The 27,918-nt window shown below is 34.6% G+C and overlaps 5 protein-coding genes across 6 annotated transcripts in view; 2 read left to right on the top strand and 3 right to left on the bottom strand.

The window, feature by feature from the left end:
• Positions 1 to 363: 363 nt before the first annotated feature.
• Positions 364 to 4,216, top strand: CHL (chloroplastic lipocalin). The gene is made up of 5 exons (XM_011010994.1): positions 364 to 561; positions 1,094 to 1,217; positions 1,702 to 1,944; positions 2,208 to 2,498; positions 3,630 to 4,216. The coding sequence occupies exons 1-5, from the start codon at positions 470 to 472 to the stop codon at positions 3,906 to 3,908; spliced, it is 1,029 nt and encodes a 342-aa protein (XP_011009296.1). The 5' UTR covers positions 364 to 469; the 3' UTR covers positions 3,909 to 4,216.
• Positions 4,217 to 5,034: 818 nt separating this feature from the next.
• GDC1 (Ankyrin repeat family protein) lies at positions 5,035 to 6,924 on the bottom strand. The gene is made up of 2 exons (XM_011010993.1): positions 6,503 to 6,924; positions 5,035 to 5,439 (listed from the first exon to the last, which is right to left on the bottom strand). Exons 1-2 carry the CDS (start codon positions 6,761 to 6,763, stop codon positions 5,185 to 5,187), a joined length of 516 nt encoding a protein of 171 aa, XP_011009295.1. The 5' UTR covers positions 6,764 to 6,924; the 3' UTR covers positions 5,035 to 5,184.
• Positions 6,925 to 9,936: 3,012 nt separating this feature from the next.
• Positions 9,937 to 11,778, bottom strand: LOC105114445 (hexon). Of its 2 annotated transcripts, none has more exons than XM_011010990.1 (2): positions 11,517 to 11,778; positions 9,937 to 10,649 (listed from the first exon to the last, which is right to left on the bottom strand). In XM_011010990.1, exon 2 carries the CDS (start codon positions 10,525 to 10,527, stop codon positions 10,027 to 10,029), a length of 501 nt encoding a protein of 166 aa, XP_011009292.1. In that variant the 5' UTR covers positions 10,528 to 10,649; positions 11,517 to 11,778; the 3' UTR covers positions 9,937 to 10,026. The 2 variants fall into 2 exon arrangements, with proteins under 2 accessions (XP_011009292.1, XP_011009293.1); XM_011010991.1 differs by having other exon boundaries at positions 11,602 to 11,778.
• A 2,629-nt stretch (positions 11,779 to 14,407) lies between these two features.
• LOC105114443 (microtubule-associated protein TORTIFOLIA1-like) lies at positions 14,408 to 21,487 on the top strand. The gene is made up of 6 exons (XM_011010988.1): positions 14,408 to 15,702; positions 17,694 to 17,888; positions 18,729 to 18,831; positions 18,980 to 19,614; positions 19,693 to 20,568; positions 21,132 to 21,487. The coding sequence occupies exons 1-6, from the start codon at positions 14,935 to 14,937 to the stop codon at positions 21,327 to 21,329; spliced, it is 2,775 nt and encodes a 924-aa protein (XP_011009290.1). The 5' UTR covers positions 14,408 to 14,934; the 3' UTR covers positions 21,330 to 21,487.
• The window catches only part of LOC105114444 (DNA polymerase I A, chloroplastic/mitochondrial-like), an 8,396-nt gene continuing 1,923 nt past the window's right edge, over positions 21,446 to 27,918 (bottom strand). The window contains exons 3-12 of the mRNA XM_011010989.1: positions 26,883 to 27,074; positions 25,814 to 26,490; positions 25,025 to 25,493; positions 24,146 to 24,241; positions 23,549 to 23,641; positions 23,279 to 23,473; positions 22,983 to 23,075; positions 22,670 to 22,882; positions 22,496 to 22,585; positions 21,446 to 22,149 (exon numbers count right to left, since the gene is read on the bottom strand). Coding sequence (XP_011009291.1) covers positions 21,988 to 22,149; positions 22,496 to 22,585; positions 22,670 to 22,882; positions 22,983 to 23,075; positions 23,279 to 23,473; positions 23,549 to 23,641; positions 24,146 to 24,241; positions 25,025 to 25,493; positions 25,814 to 26,490; positions 26,883 to 27,074 — 2,280 coding nt within the window. The 3' untranslated portion in view covers positions 21,446 to 21,987. The remainder of the gene's footprint in view (positions 22,150 to 22,495; positions 22,586 to 22,669; positions 22,883 to 22,982; positions 23,076 to 23,278; positions 23,474 to 23,548; positions 23,642 to 24,145; positions 24,242 to 25,024; positions 25,494 to 25,813; positions 26,491 to 26,882; positions 27,075 to 27,918) is intronic.

Raw genomic sequence — 27,918 nt, 5'->3', positions numbered from 1 at the left:
TTATCAAGTTAATATTTAATTTAATTTAATTTAATTTTAATTGAGATTTTATTTGGTATTATAATGTGATGACGTGAGTTTTATATTTAAATTTAATTATATATTTATTTAATATATATATATATATTATAATTTTATAAATTTTTTTAAACTCTAGCTAAATAAAATCTATATTTTATATTAAAAAAAAAAGTTAAATCGCAATCTTAAAAGCCAATATACTGCCAAGTTTATACTAGAAATATTTTCATTTTTATTAAGAATATTTTAAGAAAATATTTTTTATATTTTTAAATTATTTTGATGGTTTAATATTGAAAATAAATTTATTTTTTTAATACAAAATAAAATGTTACTGGTACTGAATCATCGAAAAGTCATGAGTGAACACCGCTAATAGAAACAGAAAGAAGGAACATTTATCACCAGAAGAAACTGTGAAGTACAAACTACAGACAGAAAGAAAGAAATGGTAAATGCTGTAAATGTTTATCATCATCATCGAACACCGCCAATTCTTCCACTTCAATGTCGCTCCTCTGCTCCTCCTCATTTCACCAGGTACATGAAGGCCACACACCCTATTTTCATTTCACTTTCTTTTTAATCTTGCTATGTTTTTTTTTTAGGCTCTATTTCTTGTTGAATTTTGATAATCTTTTCATTTCACTTTCTTTTTAATCTTTCTATGTTTTTTTTTTTTGAGGCTCTATTTCTTGTTGAATTTTGATAAGTATCATAAAATGTATTATATTCCGGTAAGGATGGATGGATTTTTTAAAAAATAAAATATGCTTGTGGTGAATTCACTTTTAATCCAGTTCAAAATATCGTTTTCGATTCTGTGGTGTCCGGTTAATTTACAGCTGTGCATGTTTGGTTGCTTTCCAAGAAGTTTGTCGTTTGAAATTGAGATTGAAATTAGAGATTTGAGGATGTTATTGAATCACGTTTTAGGAGCTTTCGAAAGAAAAACACTGCTACAATCTTTAATTTCTTGGAATTGTGGATTCTCCTGAGTTATGGAAAGTTATATTTCAATTGTTTGGCTTTATAAAATGTGATTCCTTATTTAATCGTTGTTCTTCTGTAGGGGAGTGCCTGGAAAGCTTTTGTTAAAATGTTCATTTCAGAACACTACCTCAAGTGATGTTGCAGTAAGGCATTTGCTAACCGGATTTGCAGCCTCATTAATATTTCTTTCCCAAACAAATCAGGTTGGCTGATTTATTTTTCTAGAATTTAGTATCGGATTTTTCAATCATACTTGCAGTCCTGATTCTTACGAAATGAAGATCAATAAGCTCGTAGGGATTTACAATGTAACGAACATTTTTAGTTGAATGGTACATGGGCTAGTGATCAAGTGTTAGAAGCTTATAGGTCAACCATTGAGGAAAAAAAAGACGTACTAAGAGTATCTCAATTTTCTCCAGCACCTCAATCATTCAGAGAGCTTCTAAGGAAAAGATGTCAGGGATTCGGTTCTTAGTTATGAGGTTACAATTAAGCTTGCCAAATTGTTTCTCACAGAAAATTTGGATCCAGCAAGTGGTATTCTGAGGAAGTCAATGGAAGAAGTAGAATTCCATGTGCAGTTTTTGGATTCATAAGACTTTTGCTTAATTTAACCAGAACATATCTCTGAATGATGAGCAGGAGTATTCTGGTTTCTAAGTAATCTCTCATTGTTCATGTTAGGTTCTTGCAGCAGATGTGTTTCAATCCCACAATATCTGCCAGCTTGCAAGCGCTGCAGAAAATAAAATAACCCCCCTTCCACTTGATGACAATTCTGGTGGAGGAATGGGAAAACTGATGATGATGAGAGCTATGACAGTTAAGGATTTTGATCCTGTCAGATATTCTGGAAGGTGGTTTGAAGTAGCTTCATTAAAAGGTGGATTTGCTGGGCAAGGTCAAGGAGACTGCCATTGCACGCAGGTAAATTGCGAAGGGTATGTCTGATGACATCCGATTATTGTTAAGAATCATCCTTGCACGAATTGTTTTCTATGAAAATTTTAGGCCATCCCTCCTATGTTTCCTTCTTGTTGTTATTGTTGTTAGACATATCAGGCTTGCAAGTGCTTGTGGTCAACTCAACACTATCTTGAAAGTCTCGTCTTTATTTGATTTGAGGTTTTCTCAGTCAAATATTCATAGCTTCTAATGCATGATTGCTTATGTAAATTGATAATCTGCAGGGCGTGTATACATTAGATTTGGAAACACCAGCTATCCAGGTAGATACCTTTTGTGTTCATGGTGGCCCTAGTGGTTACATCACAGGTATAAGGGGGAAGGTTCAGTGCTTGTCAGGGGATGATTTAGAGAAGCAAGCTACTGAGCTAGAAAAGCAAGAAATGATTGCAGAGAAGTGTTACCTCCGTTTTCCAACCTTGCCATTTATCCCCAAGGAGCCTTATGATGTGATTGCTACTGACTATGATAACTTTGCTCTTGTTTCGGGAGCAAAAGACAAAAGTTTTATTCAGGTAATCACCCATTTAACGAAGAGCTCTGCACATATTAGATGGAAATTTATGTTTGCTATACATGATTAAGTTGTGCAAAGCACTGTAGTTTTCAGATAGAAAAAAATGGACGTCAAAATCTCTCTTTTATATCATGCTCATCTGAACTGAACCTCATTAAACAACTATGCTCAAGAACATGCAACTATCTATGTCATTGCCATTGCTACAGCTAGAGCACGACCATTGATTACATTATCTGTTGTATTGAAGAACATTGGTTTGTGGACTTGAAGTTAGGGCATCTGTGGCATCATTTATGAAAAGTAACTTTTGACTTTAAGTCATAATTTAAAGTAACTTTCGATTGTGTAACAAACTTTTGATTCAAGTCCGAATTTTGATTATATTTGGTTCAAGTTTTGCAAATTAAATTAAGTTGTTTTTTGACTTTTTACTCAAGAAAAAATTTCTAATTTTATTTTTTAATTAAAGTAAATTTTTGAGTCAATTTTATAACAAATTTTGATTTAAGTCAAAATTTAGATTATATTTGGTACGAGTTTTGACTAGAGTTAACTTTTGATTTAAATCAAAGCTTATTACAAAGTCAAGTCAAAATTTTGATTTAATAAAAAAGTTAAAATTTTTAACCCTAACTTATATTACATTCTTTCTTAAAAAAGAGTTGGATTTGAGGCATTTTTATCAAACATGCTTCTAAATTAAAGTCATTTTAACTCTCTTTGTCACAAGTTATGTATGAAAAATTAACTTTTGAAATATATTTGTAAGTCAAAACTCATAATTCAAAAAATATGCCAAACATATTCTTATTTCTTGTCAAATATATACTTATGAATTTTTTTAATTAAAAAACAACTTAAATTAATTTGTAAATGTCATACCAAATAGAACCTTAGTTTATGAATTTGTAACAGCTGAATATCCCATAGTATTTGAACGAGGAACTATACTTTGACTTGATGGAGGTTGTTGGTCATATTTTTTGGACTAATTAACAAACTTTTACATGTATTCTTCTACTCTTTAGCAGCCGTTTGAGCTCTGAGATGCAGCAACCAGGCTTTGCATCAAGTTATATATATGATTGATCACTTAAAGCTTTGTGTTTTGGCATCAATGTTACAGATATATTCAAGAACACCTAACCCTGGACCTGCATTCATTGAGAAATACAAAGCTTATTTGGCAAGCTTTGGGTATGATCCAAGCAAAATTAAGGACACCCCACAAGATTGTGAAGTCATGTCCAACAGTAAGCTTGCCGCCATGATGTCCATGTCCGGGATGCAAAAGGCACTTACAAATGAATTTCCTGATCTAGAATTAAAGAGTTCTGTCCAATTTAATCCCTTTACAAGCGTGTTTGATACTTTGAAGAAGCTACTGGAGCTTTATTTCAAATAGAAAAATATAACCTGCTTCTGTGCTCCATGCAGAGCAACAGATACATAACTCTTTCCCATTGCTGTTAATCTTCTCTACTGTTTGCGAACTCTTCCTGGTAATTTCTCAATCAAGATCAACTTCAAAGTCCAAACTATCAAACATGTGTAAGTTGTTGATGGCTAACTCTATCTCGTTCTCAGATTGAAGTATTTGTTTTCAGTTTTCTATGCTTTCTTCCCATTTTAGATGGTAGAAGGTGGTATCTTTCAAATGTAAAGATAGAGGTCTGAAATATAGTAAAAATGTGACTGATGTCTACTTAGTGACTTTAGGTTATATTTTTCGTAGATTCGAGTTTGTCATATATTTTTTTATGACATTGTTGAATCTGTAGTGTATTTTGCCTCAATCTGTTATGCTTCTTTAATTAGGAAAAACTTATGGTGGCTCGTGTGATTTCTTAATGGCTTCTTCTAATGATTATGGAACATCAATTGTTTTCGGTTCGTCCTGTGGTATTTCCTTCAAAATATGGCAATAACATCAGTCTTTGGAGCTAGAACACCAGGTGTGTGCCAGTCATGAAAGAAATCTTTTTCCAACGCTTTTTTATCATCAACTTGATCAAATTGTCACCTCAAACTACTTCTCATCTACGTCTGTCTACGTTTGCCTCCTTGCTACCTGAGAAAGTTAAATGAAAGGCAAGTAATAGCTATACCTGGTGTGTAATCTATACATAATCATTGTGTATAAACTTTAAAATTAATAATTTTCTTATGGTTTGTTGGATTACGAGCGAGCTTGTAAGTATTCACTTTATCTTCTAAAACACCATGCTAATAACCTGTAGTATCCTATATAAACTTGCATCTTGCAAATCCTACCTTTAGATAACTTGGAATCTTCTTCAATAGAAAATTCACTTCCAACTCTCGTCTGATAAATCTTTTTTTTAAAAAAAAAAAAACCAATTTCATCAAGAATAAGAATTTCATCAAACTTGAGAATAAATCTACAAATAGATTGACTTTGCAATAGGGTTCTTTGCGCTGACTCTCGATCCCTCACAACTTCCTTTGCCTTCACTCTTTCATTGCAAAATGCGAAAATATTGCTAATATCTGTGTCTATTGAACATGGCTAAAAAAAGGGGGGGATTGGATCTTGTAACTATGATACCAGCCGTCGAATAAAAAAAATCCATGACTATATGACAACTTTTGTTGCAAAATAAAACAGCCAAATCGACATGTTACAGTAACAGTAAAGGAAGGGAGCACATTTATCTAAATCACGCCTTGCGAACAGATAAACCGAGGATGAAATCCTTGGTTTCTTCATTGGCTCTATCAAGTGCAGTTCGTCCATCTGCATCCTTGATATCGTAACTTGCTCCAGCTCTCAACAGCTCTTCAATCTTCGGCTTGTCACCTTCTGAAGCAGCCAGCATTAATAAGATGTCCACTGGATGGATGTTTTGACTCAGAAGAGCCTCCATCTTGTCATATGTACCTTCGACGGCAAGCATCCCCATATAGTTAAAGTACTGCAAATTAGAACAGATTTTTTAGCCAAGACAACATTTCCACAGTAATAATAGTTACACACGCTGAGTTAATTAAAGCAAAGAGTTGTTAGAACATTGAAAAGGAGAAAAAAGAACGAAACAACCTTATTTTGATATAAAAAAATGGATCCGGTTTGACAGGTAACCCGCGGGTTAACCTTGCAACCCATTGACCCTAGCCCTCTACCAGGTCGGACCCGTGCCAGGTCTTACAACTATGTCAATAACTCCAAGGAAAAAAGAAAATGAGAATATTCAGAATTCCCAGATGAAATACAAAGAAAATGATGCAAATGCATTATTATTCAGAATCCTCAAATGAAATAGAAAGAGAGTTACAATGGAGTAACAACAGCATTAACTTCACATACAGAAGCCTATCAGTTATCCTTTATAAGCCAATTGAAGCAGTTAGGCAAGCCTGGGCATGAGTGACAATGTTCAAGCTCTTCTGAAAGCAGAAATGTTAGGAGATGATAGCTATTGTTGGAACTCTGCTGGCACTTAACCTTTGCTGATCGCTAAACCTTAAGGAAACTCAAGTTTTAACTTCTAATTTGATATGATGTTCTCATTTAATCTGTCTACAACTTCTCTAAGTTTCTTGATTTTTTCTCCCAGAAATGCTGAAGACTCCAAGAGTCTTAAGTTTTATTACAAATAAAACCGACAATATTAATAGTTTAGTGTTCCAGATATAAAAAAGAGAGACCGAAATAGAAATATAAAATAGATCTGTTTCTTCTAAATAATTTTAGATTATCAGAAAAAAGCGACACTAACAAGCAAGAAACTTGTCATTCCAAACCTACCAGAGAGAAGCTGCCCATAATCTCACAGCTCCAATCTCAATTATAAACTAGAAACTGTTAAATTTACTACTAGAATGTCATTAAGCATAAGAGCACAACATGATTAGTCCACAACAGCTCTTTGAATTCGCCATTAACAAACCAGGTAAACTACATACTCCATAAAGTAACAAACAATGCGATGAATTCACAGCAGCTAAAGTGTCAAAAGAGAGAGAAAGAAAGAGGACCTGCTCAACATCATCTCTGTCAAAGTCATCACGGGACTGGCTGCCATAAATGCCAGCACCTTCAGCATCAACACCATTTTTACCAAATTTGAACCAGCACTTTGCTCTTGACCCATTGGAGGGTCCAATTCTACAGGGTCTTAACCAACCAACATTACTTTGAAGAACCAGAAACTGAGAATTGAGTTTAGGCAAAAAAAGTTGAGAACTTTGAGGATTGGAAGCGAGAAAAAGATGGGTTGTACTTAGGATTGAAGCCATAACCAACTAAACTGTGTTTTCTAAGAGCTCAAAAACGGACCGTGGAACTGATGTTATCAACTTCACTTTCTATCCACACATGTCTTGTCTTTTCATTTTCTTTTTTTCTTTTTTCATCTTTTTTGGCACAAGTGAAGAGGAGGCTAGGATAGAGTGTTTTGCTTACATGGTGGGAATCCAAAAATCAGCCTTTATTATAGTATGCTCATCAGGTGGCTAACAATGATCCTCAATCTTCTTATCTCCTGGATTCGTTTGCCCCTTTGCTAGATAGCTAGTGGGCTGTTTTTATGGGCCATGAGTTTCTAATGACCCAACTCAAAAATTAAATTCATAAATATATAAAAAAGTTACTAATTCTGTCGAAAATTCGACAAAAATATCCTTAGATTTTAAGAATTATTATATGCATTAAGAGAATTTTATTAATAAATATCAAATACATTATTTTATTTTAATAAATTCTACAAGCTAAAATTAGAAAAGACTTCTACTATATAAATAATTTTTAATATCACAATATAAAATATATATCAATATTTATATAAGAAAAAAACCCTATCTCTAATTCATAATTACAAGAAAAGGACTGGAATATTAATATAATATCTATAAAATATGTTAATCATGTTTTTCTCATATATATATATATATATATATATATAGACACACACACACATCAAATAAAATTTTAAATAATATAGATTAAACTTCTTAATTCTCTTAAACTATATAGTTACTTATTGACACCCTATCTATCTATCTTGACATTTAAAACTTTGAAAATGCTTTAAAATAGGTAAAAAAGAAATCTAATAATTATAATAATAAAATTTATCAAACTATTAAGTTAGATTCTTGAATTACACACACAAACAAGATTCTTTGTTATTTTTTCACCACCATTTACTCTTTTAGATGATGGTTGTTGTGTGTTTTAAAACCTAATTATTTTTGTATTTTAAAGGTAATTTAAAAAAATGTAATTTTCTTGTTTTAAATTAATTGTTTTTGAGTATTTAGATATTGTTTTGAAGTGATGGTATTAAAAATAAATAAATAAAATATTTTAAAATAAAAAATACTTTAAAAATAATTACTAATATAATATGAGAAAAGTTCTTCGGCTCTGTGGTGGTTGCAGCCACTAATCTCGGCCATGCGCGGTGGTTTGTTCATTTGAATTTGATCAATTTGGGCGAAGAGAGCTTGTTTTGGAGGAGACCTCTTAAGATAGGCTAGGGTTTTTTTTTTTTTTCTCTAAAAATTTTCGATCTTCTCCCTTGATTTTTTTTATCTCCTCTCCTTTTTTTTGCTATTTTATTCAATTCAAATTTTCTCCTCCCGTTTCATTTTGTACATATTTTTTGAAATTTAAATTTTAAAATCTTTTCAAATTTTAAATTTATTTAATTTAAATTTAAGTTTTAAATTCCTTTATTTTGAATTCTGATCTTTTAAGAAATTTTTATTTTAAAAAATATTTTTGAAAATAAAATTAAAATTGAATTATGACAAAAGTTTTGTTATTTCTTGTTACCACCACTACCAATATTTATATATAAAAATACTCCTTTAAACAATAAAAAATCATAAATCATGTCCATGTTTTTAATTTTTATACATTTTATATGTAATTAAATTAAATTTCTTATAAGTGATCCTTGGTGATTTTCTTATACCATCTCTTACTCGTTTAAAGAAAAGGATTTATATATTTTGAAAATTCTAAAAATATTATAAAAAAAAATTCTTGGTCGAATAACAAATCAGCATTTTTATTTGTATATGTATTATTAATACTTGGCTCATGTATCTTAAAAAAAATTACAATGCTAATACAATCACATTAAAATTTAGTGGTTTTGAATAAAAAAAAATTATTCATGTTTATACTTTGTGTATTTTCTTCTATGCGTATGGTTTTATTCAGAATATATTCTTACATTTTCACAGACAACAAACAGGAAGATACAGCATTGCAAAGGTGAAACGGAGCCAGTCTAAAACTAATAATGCAGTGGTGGTTCCCTCAACTTGTGCTGACAAAGTTCTCTGGGTAGAAAAGTGGGTTTCTCTTTGTTCTGCAAAATTAAAGAGGTGTCAGTAAATTTACCCACATAAGCTGCTCCAACAGTCCCCTTTGATTTGCAGGCATACCAAATTGTGAGGTGGTTTCTTTAATGCCATTTACTCTCACCAAGCAAGTAAAGAACAAGCAGCTGAGGAAATCAACTGTCACATGTACAATCGGTGACGGATGAGGAACGCCGCTGTTATCTTTCCCATGCCCTTCCACGATGAGCAGAACAAGCAACGGCTGCCCCCCATTCCTCAAAAGCACTCAAGTTGATGCACCAAACTACAATCCTTCCTTTACCCTTTCTTCACTTACCATTCAAGACATGAAGAAAATAACAACCTTCTAAAAATGGAGAAGAAAGAAGTCATCTTTCCCTTTGGATCTCTCACATAATCATTTTGACAAGGACCAGGGAGCTAAGTTGGATTGTTGGGTCTTGGATGGCATGTAATGGCCCTGTTATGCAGCTGTTATCAGATAATTTAGTGCTGTTGCCAATCATATTCTCAGGTCATAGCCAAAACATGGAAAGATCAACATGTGAAAGAGAGCCAATAAAAAAAAAAAGTACAGTGGTTAGCAAATTAAATGTTTTAACTGCAAGCACATGAATACAATGACAATGTCACCATCTAATTTATAAAATGTAATGCTGTTCGCTTCAGATAAAGAAGAATTCAAGTGATAACACCGAGTATAAAGGCAATCACTAGATGGCACGGTCTCAAAGCAATTTGCCCACCAAGAGAGAGACCATCAACCAGCTCTCTTCATCTGCAAGCCTCCTTCAACTGAACAAACACAGCATGCATAAATCCAGCATCATTCCCACAAGAGTCTCTGAAGACATGGCTGCACAAAACCCAGTACAAATAGGCACTAGAGGCACTGTTGGGTCCCTCGTAATGCAAGAAATCAAGTACTTCAGCCAGCTTGAAATAAGCTGCCGAGAAAGCTCAAAGAAGCCCCAGCCTCATGTTACTTCCCTGGCTTCAAATAGTAATCAATCCAAAACCACTCTTGGATCTGTAATAACAACCCCGAAAAAGAAAATGAAAGGAGGCAGCAGGCGTCTACCGAGAATTTGTTCTATGGTGGAAGTGTCTGATAGCAGTCGGCCAAATGGGATTTCAAGATTCAGTTATAGAAACCTGAAATCTGATGTCAAGAAGTTGCAAGCTTAGTCAATGCTCTCAGATAACTTTGAGAAACCGAGCTTCTTCAGTTTATTTGTTATAGGGTTAGCCCATGCTCTATCTGGGTTCCCACATTTTATGTCCACAATTTCCACAATATGAGTTGCTTTCTTGTCAGATTTCTCCCTACTAGGAGTTCTATCCAAAGTACTGTTATCAGAGCCAAGCATTGGCATTCGATGGGTGCTTTTATTGAAGCTTTTCACTTTCCGAGTAGTTTCAGGGCTTCTATGACCAATGCTGCTGCGACAGCCGCTGCTGCTTGCTTCATCTAATGATTTTCTTGCTTGTAGTTTTCTAGGGGTAGTAGCACTACAGGGCCCCGAAACAGGAATAGTTCTAGGCTTACCTTGACCAGATGCTGATGCTTGTGGGGATGGTTTTATTGATTCCATCTCCCTTGTCATCAGATCACCAATGGTTCCAGTGGTACCCACCCTGATAGATCCTCCACCCCCTTTGATAGCTTCTAGTTTCTGAACCATGTTTCTATATCCGTTCAATCAGAAGTGTGAGTTTGATCTTCTAGTATTATAGTTATTAACCTTACGAGCTTCTTGAGATAATTTCAGCCAAATAAGTTCAATAGCCTGTTTGCAATGGACACCTGCATGTACATGGTACTTCTTAGTTGAAATCTGCATATATGGTTTTGAGTCTATGCCGACAAGAGGAGAGCTAAACACACACACACACACACACACACAAACAGAAAAATTTAAAATAAACTAGCTGGGACATTTAGATGCAGAATACTTTACAGAATGGTAGCATCCCAAATTGAAAATGAAGACTTTTAAAAAAAAAAAAATCACACCGTGTAAAAAACAAAGGATAAACAGATTAGTGAACATCTTCCCTGAAGAGTTCCAAGGAAGAAAGCGAAAGGGTTTATTTGGATCCTAAGGAAACGAGAGGTATAATCTAGCAACTGATTCCAAGCAAACATTCATCAAACATGAGCTAGTTAAAGAAATGAGAAAACATCCAGCAACTTTTGACAATAGTAATAAGCTCATAAGAGTTCATATTAAAATAAATTAAGTTCCAGAAATTGCAGGGTTCAAAACATGGTCAACAATAGATCTTGAATCCACATTTGTATATAAAATGCGGAAAGCAAAATGAACCCCAAGATGATACCCTAAGTTCCAGATACTCTACGACCATTGGAATCAGAGCTATCAATTGCAATGAGAAAACATCAGATAGATAGATTTATCCAGATTTCAGAAACCATTAATATCATTTAAGTTGACCTAAAAGATATCAGGGAGTCATTAATCGCATTAAGAACATCAGATATACACCAACAGCAACAACTACCAGTAATTATTGGACATAAAAGAAGGCCATAAATTGCTTATTTTTCTAACATCAAATATATAAACAAAAGAACCCCAACAACCTTTAATCAAACCACGAACAATCAAATGCAATGTCGTCAAAGAAGGAGATAAAAAGATGATCATACCCTAGATCAAAAGCAAGCCAGTGACACTAATTTTTTTTTTAGCCAAGCCAAATTCGAAGATGACAACAAAAATCAAGAATCTGACCTCAACCGAGAAAATGAAACAAAACCCAGAAATGAGAACTTTCTTTTGTGTGAAACTGAGATCTTTTCACTTAAAAGTGCTTGCTTATACCACGTGTGACGATGTCGCATTCAAAGAACATAACATATCTAAAGTCTTAACTTTTGTTATGAAATCCGACTTCTTGAGGTGGTGTTTTGTCCTTTTCTGCGTTTTGTCGAGGACTGCTCGCAAAACACGGCAACCAATCACGTCGCAGTGAATTCTGACTCTTGCGGTGAACACCAAACAGTAATAGTTTTGGCCGTTGGGGTAGTTTATCAATCGCTAGCTAACACAATTTTGGTTGTGCTTTGGAGTGTACCGGATTCTCAAAAATTTTAAAAAGTATTTTAAATTATTTTACATATTAATATGAAAAATAATTTTTTTTATTAAATAGATTTAATATAAATTGATACATAAATTTGTTCAAAAAATAGGATAAATTCTCTGCTCAACGCAGAGACTCCCACGTCAAGAGGCGTGTTAAATCCCATTTATTAAGCTAAATTACGAAGAATATTATTATGGCAATGGATTTCCAACTCAGCTTGTAATAAATTATTGAATTTATCGTTAAATTTCTAATAAAGTTATGAATGATGAACTTACTTGCATCCAGCAGGTCAAAGTTAACCATGGTTAAATTAATCTGCACTCAATTAATATTAAGCTTGCTTGATACCCTTTCCCACTAATATTAACAATAGTCACTGATCACATATATAATTAAAAGAATATTGATTTTTTTTGTTTGGAAATATTTTAAAGTAATATTTTATTTTTATATTTTAAAAATCATTTTTTATATTAATATATTAAAACAATAAAAAATTAACTTTTTAAAAAATACAGTTTTAATCATATTCCCGAATACTATCTAAAAATAAATCAATTTTAAATGAGCTTTATAATCCGATGTATAATGTTTTTGTAAAAATAATTTTAATTAAAATTATATAATTTTTTATTTTAAGTTCTAACATAATTGTATGAAAATCATTAAAAAAAAAATTTAATAAAAGATATTTTAAAAAATAAATTTAACCACAATACTCATGATCTAATGAAGCCTAACTCTAAAAATTAAGAGCTTGTTTTTTTATATATTTTATAAATATTTTAAAATATATATATTTTTTATTTCAAATTAATTTTTTTAGTGTTTTTAGAATATTTGATGTGATAATATCAAAAATAAATTTTAAAATATAAAAAAATATTTTTCAAATGAAAAGCACTTTAAAAATTAAATTTTATTACAATCAGATCCTGTTTGTTTACGTGCTTGCGGCTGTATTTTAATTAAACCACAAATTTAAGTGATTTAATCAAGATAAAAACAGGATTTACTGTTCATAGATCCCACAGTGTTTTTACATCCAAAGCGCAAAGAAAGAAAAGCAAGTAATTCATACTTCTTATATATTATTTATGTTAATTGCACTATTCAGTGAACAATGTAATTAATATGAACAATATAGCATACTACACTATTTTGGTCGAGCTGGATCCAATTCAAAATTCAACATGCATTAAATCGAGTCCGATCCAATAAAATAAAAAACAAAGATTATTTTTTATTTTTTAATTATGTTGTATTTAAAAAACTAATGTTTAACATTATTCAATGACACTACATAAATTAGATAGAGATTGTTTGATGATATAGTATTTGCAGAATTTGATCATAATTCTAATTTTATTTCTAATTCTATTTTAACTGATGTTGTTGCGTGCTTAGAAGACCAAAAAAATTATAGTCTTTGTTGAATGTATTTTATACGTGATGGAATTGTAAATAGTTTAATGAAATAATAAAAAATATTTTACATAAAGTATTATTTATTTTATGATATAATAACAATAGTTAAATTTATAATATTTAAATTAAAAACCATCAATATTAATACATATTTTAAAAAAATATTTTATAACCTTAATTTTAAAAACATTATTAACCTTATATATTAAACTATTTTTTGTTCAACTTCAATTTCAATTATAATTTTAACCAAATATATACATCAAATCAACCTCAACAAAAAATATTTTTTATAAAACATTTTTTTTTCAAAGCACAACTACAATGGTTATCACAATACTAAACATACCAAAATATATTTACAAGCTCTAAGACTATATTAGTAGCCTATCACTAATCATAACTATAATAAAAGAAATGCAATCATCAAAACCATGACTTAAATGAAAATATTTGTGTTTGGAAGTATGATAATAATAATTTTTTGTTTTTTTATTTATAAATATATTAAAATAATATTTTTTTATTTAAAAAAATATTTTTGATATCAATTCTATTTATTTTTTTATTTTAAAAAAGGCTTTTAATTTTTTTTATTTTTTTGTTTTAAATTAATATTTTTAGTGTTTTTAGATCATTTTATTATATTAATATTAAAAATAATTTTTAAAAAATAAAAATATATTATTTTGATATATTTTCAAATAAAAAATAATTTAAAAAATAACTACAACTACAATTTATAATATATATAAAAATATTAAAAAATTAATTTGAAATAAAAATAAATAAATTTTAGCGAACCTCCGTAAGTCACGGTAGAAAGTGAAAATCACAATAACCACCTTATAATTGGTGTTTCCCATTGCAAGAACATTGGTAGTGCAAGAAGTTACATCCTCGTCAATCCTAAAACGTGGACGCCACCTTTCTATTCATCAACTCCACAGGCAATTCATTATTTAAGAATTCATTGTAAAAAATTGTTCTTCTTACGATCCTTCCTTCCAAACAAATCTAAATATACAGTAAAGAACTCAGGCAAAAGGGCCCTCCCCATATAATTGGACCCTCGCAACCGATTAGATGTAGACTTCTTAACTAGTCATACAAATCAAGGGTCAAAATCATCTGATCAGACCATTGTGTTACCCCACCATGATGAACCCAAAGAGACAACTTGGAAAAAAACAAAGGTTGAAGGCACCTCGTGGTTTCCCATCTCAATGGTGATTATTGTGATCTAATCTGATCTGTAACTAGCAATTTAAATTCTTATTTGATTTTCAAACAAACAGAATCCCTATTGTTTTCCCTCACTCTCACACCTCGTAAAGATCTCACGTTTTTCTGGCCTTCTCTTCAACAGTTCACATGTCCTCTCCCCAACAAATGCAATCATCTCCAGACCTCACTGCCTTGCCTTAGCTCTCTCTCTCTCTGTAAAGGTTCCTGTTTCCTCTCTCTATAAAGCCAGAATCTTTTTTCTAAAAACCTCCATTTCCTTCAAAACCCATTTTGCATTTCCTTAAAAAATTCCATTATCAATGAGTTCACAAGCACCCAAATCAAGTAAACCAACAAAACCCCAAAACCAAAACCAAAACCAACCTACATCAAGATCCTCTTCCTTGTCAACCCATTTAGCCATGGTTGAACTCAAGCAAAGAATCATAACCTGTCTCTCTAAACTTGCAGACCGTGACACTCACCAGATCGCTCTTGAAGAACTTCACACAATAACACAAACAATCTCTCCTGATGCGTTGCCAATGTTGCTAAACTCTCACTATGACTCACTTTCTGAAACCTCCAATTCAAAACCCTCGGTTAAGAAAGAATCTTTACATCTTCTTTCACTTGCTTGCCAAACTCATAGAGATTTGACATTACCCCATTTGGCAAAAATCATTTCTTGCGTTGTTAAAAGGCTTAAAGATTCAGATTCTAGCGTTAGAGATGCTTGTAGAGATGCTATCGGGGTTTTATCAGGGTTGTATTTGAAGGGTAATGGTGCTGGTGGAGAAGGAGGTGGTGGTGGGGATGGTAATGGTAATGGTGCGGGGCCTATGGTGGGGTTGTTTGTGAGACCTTTGTTTGAAGCAATGGGAGAGCAAAATAAAGTTGTGCAATCTGGAGCTGCTATGTGTATGGCGAAAATGGTGGAGTGTGCCGCTGCAGAAGGGGATGATAGTGGTGGTAATGTGGCCATTGGGGCATTTCATAAGCTGTGTCCAAGGATTTGTAAGTTGCTGAATGGACAAAGTTTCCAGGCGAAAGCGGCCTTGTTGGGGGTAGTAACGAGTTTGTCACAGGTTTGTGAAATGTGGTTGTTCGATTTTATTATTCATTTTGGCAATGTGTGTAGACTGTCTTGCCTTTTATTATAATTTGGTTGGTGTGTATATTGTTAATTATGTGAGTCTGTTTGGTTTATGAGAAGTTGTGGATGAATTGAGATTCTGTTTGCGGCTTTGTTTTTGGGTTTCGTACTGATGCCTTTTCGATCATATTTTGCTGGGAAAGAGAATGAACAATGGATTGTTCTGACGATGCGTGATTGAATTTAAGCTCTGTGGTGATTATGATGAATGATGATTTGTAGGATATGCGTTTGCCAAGTTTGATAATGTGGTTGTTTCATGTGTGATTTATATGGGTTTTTATCATTGTGCATTGTTCAGTCTTTGGTTAAGGCTTAAGAGGAATTGAAAGAGAAGGAATGGAAATTTGGGATGGCATTTTGTTATGTTCGATGATGCACTGTGTTTATTAATCTTGACGATCAGCATTAAAGAAAGAAGGCATAAGTTGTGGGATTTTTTTTTTCTTTCTCTGATCTGTAAACTAAAAGTTGCCAAAAGAGAAGCACCACATCTTGTTTGTCAAGATGCTTGGATTAGGCAGTCTAAATTTATGACTTGCTTGAATGGCTAAAAATTGCGAGGAAAGAGAAGAAAAAGTTGAATTTTATAGCATTACTTGTGAAGGTTTCAGGCCTCATTTGATAATAAATCGTGGATAGAAAATTTGGAACATTGGCATAGGTTTTCCACAATCTCTGTCTCTCTCTACAATCCCATTCTTAACTGAAATTCCTATCCCTCTCCCTCTCCCTCTCCCTCTCTCTTTTCCTTTCTCTGGCTCAGACTCTCTTTCCTCTTTTAAAATACCACCCATTTCTCTGCAAAGCATGCAAGATGAGCACACAAGCTTTCAAATCCCCTAAACCTGTGAAATGCTTAAACCAATCTCCACCCCATCCTCCTCTACATCATTTTCTCTTTCCAAGCAATTAGCAAATATTGCACTCAAGCAACAAATCTTACTCTCTCTTTGTAAACTTGCTGACCATGACACGCATCAGGTTGCTTTGGAAGATCTCCATTCCATTACCCAATCCCTGCCCCCCTATGCAGTTCCTGTGCTTCTAAACTCCCTCTATCAATCCTCTTCTGACCCCACCAATAAACCCATTATTAAAAGGGTATCTCTCCATTTACTCTCTCTCTACTGTCAATGTCATCATGATTTAAAATTACCCCGTTTAACCAAAATCATTTCCCACATTATCAAAAGGTTGAGAGATTCAGATTCAAGTGTTAGGACTGCTTGTTGTGATGCCATTGGGGTTTTGTCAGGGTCATATTTGAAGGATAGAGTGGGGCTGTTCACTGAGCCATTGTTTGATGCAATGCGGGCACCAAACAAAGGTGTGCAATTGGGTGCAGCTATGTGTATGGTGAAGATGGTTGAATGTGCTCAACTAGATAGCATACTAGTTGGGGAACTGCAGAAGCTGTGTCCTAGGATTTCTAGGTTGTTGAATTGTAAGAATTTCTTGGCCAAGGCTGATCTTTTGGGAGTTGTGAAAAGTTTGTCACAGGTTTGGGCAATGTCGTCCAGTTATCTCTATGTTTTTGAAGTGTACAATGTTTTCTTTTGGTGATAATGCAACCTTTCATGATTGAAACATTTGTTACCTTTCATGACTCGGTTTAGATTCATAATTTGTCAGACTCCTCCAAATTATAGCACTTGAGAGAGAACAAATTCCAAACTTCTATAATTTCCAAATGGTTTTCTTGATAATTATTAAATAGCTTTCTTTGTTTCCTGATAATTTCCATTCAATATTTTCTAGGCAGTTTAAAGTTTCTCTCAGTTCACTAAACTAGCTTACTAGTGTTTGTTGAAGTAACTCTAATTGTCTCATGATTATAAATTAGCAAATCAAATTGGATATTTGTAAATTCTAGTATCAAAGAGGCAAAATCCAGGAGTTTTATTGAAGTTTTTTTTACAGGTGGGAGCAATTGCACCTCAAGGTTTGGAACCATTGTTACAAAACATTCATGACTGCCTTGGGAGCACAGATTGGGCTACACGTAAAGCTGCAGCTGATGCTTTAAGTGCTATAGCATTGCATTCAAGCCGCTTGATTGCAGATGGAGCTGCTAATTCCACACTGACAGTGCTTGAAGCTTGTCGTTTTGACAAGGTACCTTCTTCAAACCATTTTTTTTCTCTATTTTTTTTTTTAAATTTTATTTACAGGATTAGTGCCTCCTCTTGATGATCTCATTTCAATCATTTTCAAGATCAGTGAGCTTCCCTTGGTTTTTATGATTGTATTGCTGAGTTCATGATGGATGTGTGATGCATGCATTTTATTTATTACTTTTTATAACCTTGTTAAAGCTTTAAATTTAGTTGTGTTTCATGTGTGTCATTTCTGACCTTGTGAAACAAATGCTGCAACTATTAAAAGATGAAAAAACAAAAGAAGCTACTCCAAAATTTTGTTTCTTGAGATGTAAAAAAAATCATTTTCTATTTTGTTAAAGTGAGATTGATTTGGAAAAAAAATTAAGTTGTTTGATAATCGGTATAATATTTTATCCTTTTCAAGCATGCATCCAACTGCTCCTCATTTGGTGAAGATGGGCCCTTCTTGTTTACTCTTTTTTTGAATCACCTTCAAACAAAAAATTGATTGGATTTTTGTGATAGAGAAGAACATTCAGCTAGAAAGTCCAATCAAATCTGTTGTGCATTATCTGGGATGACTTGATGAATCTATGGAAGGAAAAGAAGGCACTTCTAAAATGCCTAGCTTTTCTCAACTGTTCTACAAGCTGCCAATTAACAAAAATATATTATTCTTGTGATTCTTGTATGGTAGATATGCTGTAGTCTTTAGAGGTGCATGTTAAATTCTATAGTTTTAAGGATTATCTCGTTTCTAATTTTGTACTTAAGGATATGGAAAATAGGTTCAAATTACCTGTTTCTGCCTTTTGAACTACCATTCATTCATTACCATTTATTGGCATAACAGATAAAACCTGTCAGAGATAGCATGACAGAAGCATTGCAATTATGGAAGCAAATTGCTGGTAAAGGAGAAGGTGTTCCTGATGACCAGAAAAGTTCCTCTCTGGGTGGGTATCCGTGCAATATTTTTCTTTTTGTTTGTTGTATCTCATCACAGTATCTCATCACAGGGGCGCGACATCACAGTGACACTGTTAATGAACCTTCAATTTCAATTATCTAATCATTGCTTCTTTTGTTATATTTAATGTTTAGATGGTGAGCATCATGAACAAGCTGAGTTGTCAGATAAAAATCTAAATTCTAATGACCAAAGAAAGGAGTCATTGGCAAGGGATGCATCCAATGGTACTTCCCCAACCAAAGATTCAGCATCAAAAAGCAAAGGCGGAAGCATTCATGACAAAGCAGTTGTAATATTGAAGAAGAAAACTCCTGCTTTAACAGATAAAGAGTTAAACCTAGAATTCTTCCAGAAACTTGAAAAAAGGGGTTCTGGTGATTTCCCAGTAGAAGTAGTTGTTCCTCGTAGATGTCTTGATTCTTCCAATTTGAACAACGAGGAAGAATCAGAACCAAATGATTCAGAATCAAGGGGGAGGCCAAACCGCATGGGAAACAGCCAATCAGATTATATTCATGGAGCTTCCAACAACAAATTCCGCAATATAGAAAGAGGAATTACTGGAAAAGAATCAAGAACCAGAACATTTGATGATGAGAGGATTGACATAAACCATAGGGAGTCTTCTGGCAGTCGTGCAGGTTTCTCCAAATCTGATGGTCAATCTGAGGGATCCTTCATAAATAATAAAGGAAATTGGTTGGCCATCCAGAGACAGTTATTACAGCTGGAGAGACAACAGGCTCATCTCATGAACATGCTTCAGGTCTGCGTATAATTTTACATTAAAGAAATTGTTATTATGCATGTTTTTATTTTGCTAATGAGATGATTTACATTACAGGATTTTATGGGGGGGTCTCACAACAGCATGGTAACTTTGGAAAACAGAGTTAGGGGTCTTGAGAGAGTTGTTGAAGACCTGGCACATGATTTGACAATATCATCAGGCCGCAGAGGCAATAACTTTGCTATGGGTTTTGAGGGATCTTCTAATAGACCTTTAGGTAAGTATAATGGCTTCTCTGACTACTCTAGTACAAAGTACAATGGGTGGGTTCCTCTTGGGGAAAGATTTTCCCAGTCGGATGTTACAGCTCCAGGCATGAGGGGAAGGGGCTCGCATTGGAGATCAGACACATCTGATGCTTGGGAATTCCCCACATATGGAGCTTCTAGGAATGGACAGGCTGTCTCAAGGAGAGCTCCAGGCAGTGGTTCTTTGAATGTTAGATCACCTAAATCTGAACATGAAGGTGATCAGGTAGGCAACAGGAGAGCTTGGGAGAAAGGGGCTGGACCTGTTAGGCATGGCGAGGGACCTTCTGCTAGAAGTGTCTGGCAAGCCTCAAAGGATGAAGCTACCTTAGAAGCCATTCGGGTGGCTGGGGAGGACAGTGGCTTAGCTCGGACAACAAGAGTGAACATCCCTGAGATGACTGCAGAAGCTATGGGAGATGATAATGCTGGGCAAGAAAGGGACCCTATCTGGACATCTTGGAGTAATGCAATGGATGCTGTTAAAATGGGTGACATGGATACAGCTTATGCCGAAGTTGTATCCACAGGGGATGATCTCTTGCTTGTGAAGCTTATGGACAGATCAGGTCCTGTGGTTGACCAACTTTCCAATGAGACTGCACGTGAAGTCTTGCATGCTATTGGACAGTTTCTAATGGAGCAGAACTTGCTTGACATATGTTTGTCTTGGATTCAGCAGGTATGGTTTTCTCTCCACTGAATATTATGAGTTGCATGATTTGAGTAATTCTTTATGCAAACTCTATGTAATAATAACATTTGGAACGCCCTCACCCCCAAACCCAGATTATATCAGGTTGAGGAATGTTTATAACTTCCATCTAGAGTTGCTTCTGGAAATTGCTTGGAGTGCATTATAAAATCAGCAGGTGTCGTAGAAGTGCCTATAACCTATTATGTCGGTTGTCACAAAGCACAAAAGCCCCATCTCACGTGAATTATGCATTTCATAAAATACATATGTAGGGCATAGGTGTGGTTTAATGGAAAATAGAGAAAACTGCTATTCCGACATCAGTTTTCAGTTTTCAATTGTTCAATAGCCAAGCCATATGAATAAATTTCTTCTAGGCATATTTGGAGCTTGATGGATAAGGTTTTGAACTTTTCTTACTGTTTATTGTTTGGCAATGCAGCAAACCCACTATAAATACCCTAATGTCCTTTCTCCCCCCAGCCCGTGTAAATGAGTCTTATATTTATTTCATTTCCCATACTAATGGTTTGAATTTGCTTGTTTAGTTGGCAGAAATAGTGTTAGAAAATGGATCCCATGTGTTTGGCATTCCCATGGAACTGAAGAAAGATATTTTGTTGAATTTGCATGAAGCTTCTACCTCCATGGAGCCTCCAGAGGACTGGGAAGGTGCAGCACCTGACCAACTTTTGTTGCAGCTGGCATCTGCCTGGGGAATTGAAATACAACAATTTGAGAAGTAATCACTAGTTGAAGCCCCTATTTTACGCTCGGATTCTGTATTTTATAAACAGATTGATTGTGGCACGTGGTTATACGTCCTGAATTTTGGAAATTAAATGTAAATTGAAAGACAAGGTTTTTCAAACAAGTATATGATCACATGGATTTACTCGACTTACACTGGAATGCTTTGCACTTACAATGCGATGCGTAAGGGGTCATTGGCCACATTAATTGCTGAAAACTAGCAAAATTCTTGCAAACAATGAGGAACAATTTCTTTTACATGCTTCTTGATACAATTGTATGGCGCCAACTCCCAAACTCACCAGAAAATTTACAGGAAACAGTTGCATAAAATAACATCAATATGCAGAGGGCGTCCGTACATGTCCCCACCATGGATATGAGATTAGAAGACCATCAAAGCAGGGCAGCAAACTCCCTTGCCTATTCATGGCCAAAACAGTGCAGGTACATCATCAAGTGCAACAATTTGATACCAAGGTTGCTGTATCGAGAATGGCTCCCAGAGCAAATTAGTCTCAATGATGGAATTTGCCACGACATAGACTGTGTGGACAGTGCGAGAATATAACTCCATTCTCAAGGGAGGAGAAACCTCAAATGAGATTTCAACCCACGTCGACATCCAATTGTGGCAATGGAGCCATAAACCTATTTAGCGGCATACCAGTTTTGAGCACACTTTGAATCAACAGCCAGGTCCACATTAAGAAAATTCTTGCCACCAAAGGGTTTGGACATGCACTCAACAACTATTGCCTTGGCAACCTCAGCTGACTCAGTTGGTCCTTCCAGGATCACTTCATCATGAACCTGTGTTTTAGATCATGTTAATTCAAACAGATTGTCTAGAGACAGTAGCTGACGTGATGGTTATGATTTTTTCTTGGAAGACTTCAAATTATGCGTTCCCGGAGACTAAAATGTGCGAGAGTAACATTATTGAAAAACCACTCAATTAAAAAAGTTGCATGTGGCATCCTGTTATATATGGCATGCAAAATCGATGGAAGAGGGATTCTAAAGACTACAACTATGACTACTTGGTTCCAATCAAAAGTACAAATTAAGACACGAGTGAATGCAACTTGCAATCTCATGCCAATGCAGAATCATCAGAGGCAAACATCAAATTTTAAAGACAAAAAAAAATATGTACCTGTAAAAGCAGCTTCCATCCAAGTTCCTCAAGACGTGTGTTCTTTGATATTTCTAGCATAGCACACATAGCAACATCAGCAGCACTACCCTGTAGCAGTCACTCAAATGAGATACGAGGGACAGAGAGAACAGGAAAGGGAAAACTCAAGTGAAAAGGAAAGAATGCAAGAACCTGCACTGGGGTATTGATAGCAGCCCGCTCAACATGACCTCTTAGAGAAGAACTAGCATCAGTCAATGAAGGAAAGACACGAGCCCGTCCCAGCAATGTGTAAACACGTCCATTTTCTCTGGCTTCTTTCTTACGAGCTTGTTGCCATTTAAGCACTTCTTTTCTTTCTTTATACCAGAGATTAACAGTTTCCTTTGCTTCTGCCACAGAAACCTGGAAACAAAGATTATAAAGACCACACCTATGGATCAGCATGATTCGATTCAAATAATGACAAATCACCAATTATTTTAGGTTTATCCAGTAAAGTTACCTTCCAATCTCTGGAAAGCCCCACAGGAGTCTTTCCATAAGCAATAGAAAAGTTAAGCATTTTAGCTTTTCTTCTTTCAGACGCAAAGGCATCCTGAAAAATAAGTTTCATTCAGTAACGCTAGTTAAACTGAATTCTATAATTCTACTTCTTGATCATAACATAATGCACAAACAAAAGAACAAACATTGCCAAATCTTTAAAATCAGAAAAAGGAAAATAAAATAAAATAAATGATTTTACTACACTTGTGAGATACATTCACAAGCAAATTGGAAGAATAATAAACAATTCACCTTCAGTAATGGAACAGGGGGTTTGTCTTCACCAGGTTGAGGATACCACTCAAGAAGCACTTGCTTTTTCTCAATGGCCTCACGAATATGCGGATACATGTTCATAGCTGTCCTTGAATGGAAATCTCCACCAGCTTTAAAGGCATCCAACATGCTCTTACAGTTGGCAAGATGTGCAAGAATCCTAAGTTCCAGCTATGATACAAATACATATTTCAATCACCCTTCACTCACACTGATTTATTTATGTATATAAACTCAAATGCTTACTTGCCCATAATCAGCAACAATAAGTGAATTTCCAGGTGCAGCTATAAATGCCTGACGGATCTTGTACCGGTCTTTCTCCAAAGCAGGCTGATTCTGATTTATAGAAGACAAGATGTTAGCACTCTTTAATCGCTACTTCATTCAGATAGAAAACAATATTCAAGTTTCTTTTCTTGTCTTAAGATTTCATAAAATCAACTGATAAACCACCATGAAAACTCCATGGTGCATTCTAACACCATCCTGACTGACTATCCTACAAAATGCCTTAGTAATTGATACCTCCAAGAAAGAAAAATTAAAGCCTTTGCAGTTGCAATTGGAATAATGGATACAATACATAGATGCTTCGACATGCAAGTAAATGGCTCAGGCAAACCATTGGTTTCACAGTGGTTATGATTAGCTGAAGCAGCCAAGAACACAGATATTTGATAGAAGCAGCGAACATATTTCACGGGCAATAGAAATCATATTCCATTCAGCACATAAAAATTAGAAAGATTTTCAACTAAAGCACCAGGGCATCTTTGTTGAAACATTGAAGTCAAATTAATTCAGTTCATTCTAAGATGTTAAAATAAGAGGTGAAAAGACCTGCAAATTTGGTCTCCTAGCTGATAAGCGCCCAGTTTCTGTATTGATATTTAGAGAGCAGTGAACACGCCCACCCTTGCCTGATATGTTGCTGCTCTGTGGTAGAAAGACGCCAATGTCAGTATGAGCTAGTCTGAAGATTTTGAGCTAGAAAACAAATGCATGGACAGCAAACTTGCTTAAACTGAAAAAGCACTGAAATCAAAATGCTTACAGTACCATTGGAAGATAAAAAAAAATTATTATTATTTTTATTATTATACTTGGGATCGGGTACTCTGGGAAGAACCGGGAATGGATATTGGAGTTCCATTTTTTGTCTTGTCCATTATTTTGTTTGAACCTTAGAGCTGGTTTGAATTTTCCAGGCTGTTTTCAGTATCTGCAGAGGTTGCTTTCTAGTTAGTAGAGTTAGGGGGGAGTCATTATTTACAGATTGTTGACAATTTCACTAGCAGGGGGTAGAAATTTATTTTCTTAGGTAGATTTATGATTTAGGAATCCAAGTCCCATTAGTAGAAGGAATAACTCAGCCTATAAATATGCTTATAGCCTTTCAATTTCAGTATAAAACTTATTATGACTAAAGTGCAGTCTTTTAGCTTAATATGTTGACAATGCGATGCTTTCGTTAAAGGAGCGATTCCTTAAACCCTAGGTGAGTCCCCTTCTTTCCCCCCTTTTCCAGCTTTTATCAAAAATCTTGAACTAAATATCCATTGCATGCAGAAATCTTAGACCTCAACTATGGCCCCAATACAGTGAGGCAGCCACAATACCACGGCACAGAATAAATGCATCTAATCAGGCACAGAGTTACTTCACATACAAACACAACGATCAAAAGGAATAGCACATCAAAATAGCAGTAAAAATTACCTGCAGGGGGAGGATGAAGTTGGATATCAAAGAATCAATAGAGCAAACTTCACATAAAGAAGCAATAGCATGACAAGCCTCAATCCCTTCTTCTGGTGTTCGAAACCTACGCAAACCTGCTACATACTCAGATTCTACTTTATTCTCAACATAGGACCCTTCGGAATTTGAATCTTCATCTGTCATTGTCCCAGAATCATCCAAGACAGCATCATCTAACTGCAAGCCAGCAGCATCATTGGCATCACTGACACTGTCAGAAATCTTCCCAGCCAAGGCCTTCAAAGCAACTCCACTGACTGAAGGCCAGCCACTTGCGGTATATGTCTCAACAGGCAGATCAACTCCAATGCTACATAACTTAATGTTGCGATATTTTGTGGGAGTCTTCTTGCCTTCTTCAATCACTTTATCAACATTTGGAACTTTAAATGTTTTATCTTCTGGAAGAGTAAGGAGAGGATCCTTGCTGAAATGAAAATAATTAAAAGAAATGAGGTGTTTTTTTCCATCCACCCTTGGTTTAGATGAAACTCAGTACTGACTAGTGCGCATTGTCACTGGATTTTGAGAAAGAAAACTTGACCCAAATAATTTCCGAATTTAGGAATTCCATGGTACAAATACTGTTGTTCAAATTGCAATGAAAATTAACTTGCAAGAGGAATGTGTCCCCTTCCCAGGACAGGCCTCAAATTTACACTTATAAAGCACATTCAACAAAAAAAACTGATTCATGGCACAAATATTTTGATATTTTTAAATAAAGGATGGAAGTTTAACTTTTACCTGTTCTGAACACCACCAAAAAGTAATTGGCGCAGTTGTGTATCACTTCCCACATTCATGTACTTGGCATCAGGGCAATACTTACAAGCCCAATTACGAAATCTGTTAGCAGCAACCTCCTGTTCTGCTTTGGCAACCTTCTCCATCTCAGCAAGATATGCCCGGTCAACCAGCATGCCCTCGGTTTCCATTCTAACTAGAATCTCCCCGAATGGTTGCCAGTATTCCTGGTAGAAGTCAAACATAGATTTTTGAAAAACACGTTTTCCATCCAAATTCCAAGGCATTTTAGATAGTTGGCTTTCCATGCTGTTATAAAGCTGCAAAGTGCTTATTGCATCCAAAGCAGAATAGCAAATCCATGGTTCTCGCTCTTCTCTTTGTAACTCTTCAACAGGGGCAATGATAGTCATTTTGCCTTCAGATCCATCTTTTTTCAACTTCTTCTTGCCAAAGATGGTTTTCATTGACACTTTACCGATCAATTCTTTATAGCATGATCCTGCCCCACGCATGACTTTTTGATCACCTGTAAGAGCTTCAAGAGAATACCCACCCTTTAATCTTCTTGATGAATCCCATAATCGTGCCATGTGCATTGTATCAGCATGAAAACCAGAAACAGAAAACCCGTAGTTCTCGATGACGTGGTTATCAAAGCTGTAGTTGTGCCACACCTGCAGAAAGGATAGCCAACTTCAATGTTGGTTCAATTTGTATTTGTGGACTGTGAATGCAGCCTAGTAAAACAACAAGGCATGAGCAGTTGAATTCTCTACAGTACAGACAAGGCTGTGGACTGTTTAACATAGTAAAAAATGATCATTGCTTTACAAGGAAAAAGAAAGAGCAATGCCTCTTCCAAGGAGGGGAAAACAACGTTGGAGTCCAAATCTCTGCCCAGGCCAAATATATATAAAGGTGAAAAATAATTGCAACGGCAAGTTTATTCACATCAGCAACCTCCCAATATGCTGATGTCACATCAATTATCTAAATGACCATCAAGCTATGTTAAAGGAGCTGTGGATCAAGAGAGCAACAACAAATTATAACTGACAAAATTTACCTTTTTTATGTCCGGGTCTTCAAAAAACAGAGCAAATTCATTCAAAAGATCCTTGCCTCCACCATCAAGAACATCTACCCAGATACAAGATTTCCCGTGTCCAAAATCTGCCTCTGGTCCACAATAAATACTGACACATGTTATCTCTCCATGGTCAATGGGTGTTTCCTCTTTCACATCAATTCTGGCAACCTATAAAGATACTTTATCAGAAATTTAAATTATAAATACATAGAGTTCCAATTAACTCAGAGATATGCATATCCATTAACATTCATGTACATAGAAAATGAGGTTGTAGTATAAATGTATGTGATGTGGAATTTATCAGAATCAGAAATGATGAGTTTTAAATATCATGGTATACTAAGATTAAGCTTGACATTCATAGCAGGGCCATCTAGGACATTACATACATGTAAAGGTGAAGGCTAAAAAACAAAGAAAAATTAATTTAAAACAAACCAAATATAACTAAATAAATCTTAAAATTAAGCTTGAAACGTGTATCTCTGCATAACTATGTAATATCCCTTTCACATTAAATATGTGTCTGTAGTGTTTTGCTCCAGAATAAAGATTAATTTTACAGAAGTTTTAGAAACTTTTACCTCTCTGGGATTATTGAGCTTTGACGCAACTATAGCATCTTGCTGCTGACAGGAACTTCAATATGAAGCCTGAGTAATATTCTATATTTTGAGATTAGAATTTGGTTTCATAATTTCTTTAATTTTTGAAAACAATTTGAACAGTTTTAAACCCACCTAATTTCCAGCTTTCAAACCCTATAAATTGTCCTTTTTTAAACCTTAATCCACTGCACAATTAACTTCAAAAATTAAACTTAAGCTAAAATTACTGCTCACATTAAAAAACTTGCACTGTGGACAGCTCAATATTCATGTATTCTCCTCTTAAGGTGGATTCTAAATCTGAGAGTGCAATTTTGTCCCTAGTTTGCTTCCATTGAATCCTCAAAGAGCTACTTATCTAACCTTTTCTGTTAATGTCTACATCAGTTTAGGGCATTCCT

Source organism: Populus euphratica, unplaced genomic scaffold (assembly GCF_000495115.2).
Source record: "Populus euphratica unplaced genomic scaffold, PopEup_1.0 scaffold943.1, whole genome shotgun sequence".
NCBI classification, from domain to species: Eukaryota; Viridiplantae; Streptophyta; class Magnoliopsida; order Malpighiales; family Salicaceae; genus Populus; species Populus euphratica.
The sequence above is the reverse complement of the archived record's forward strand: the minus strand, read 5'-3'. Positions and strand labels throughout refer to the sequence as shown.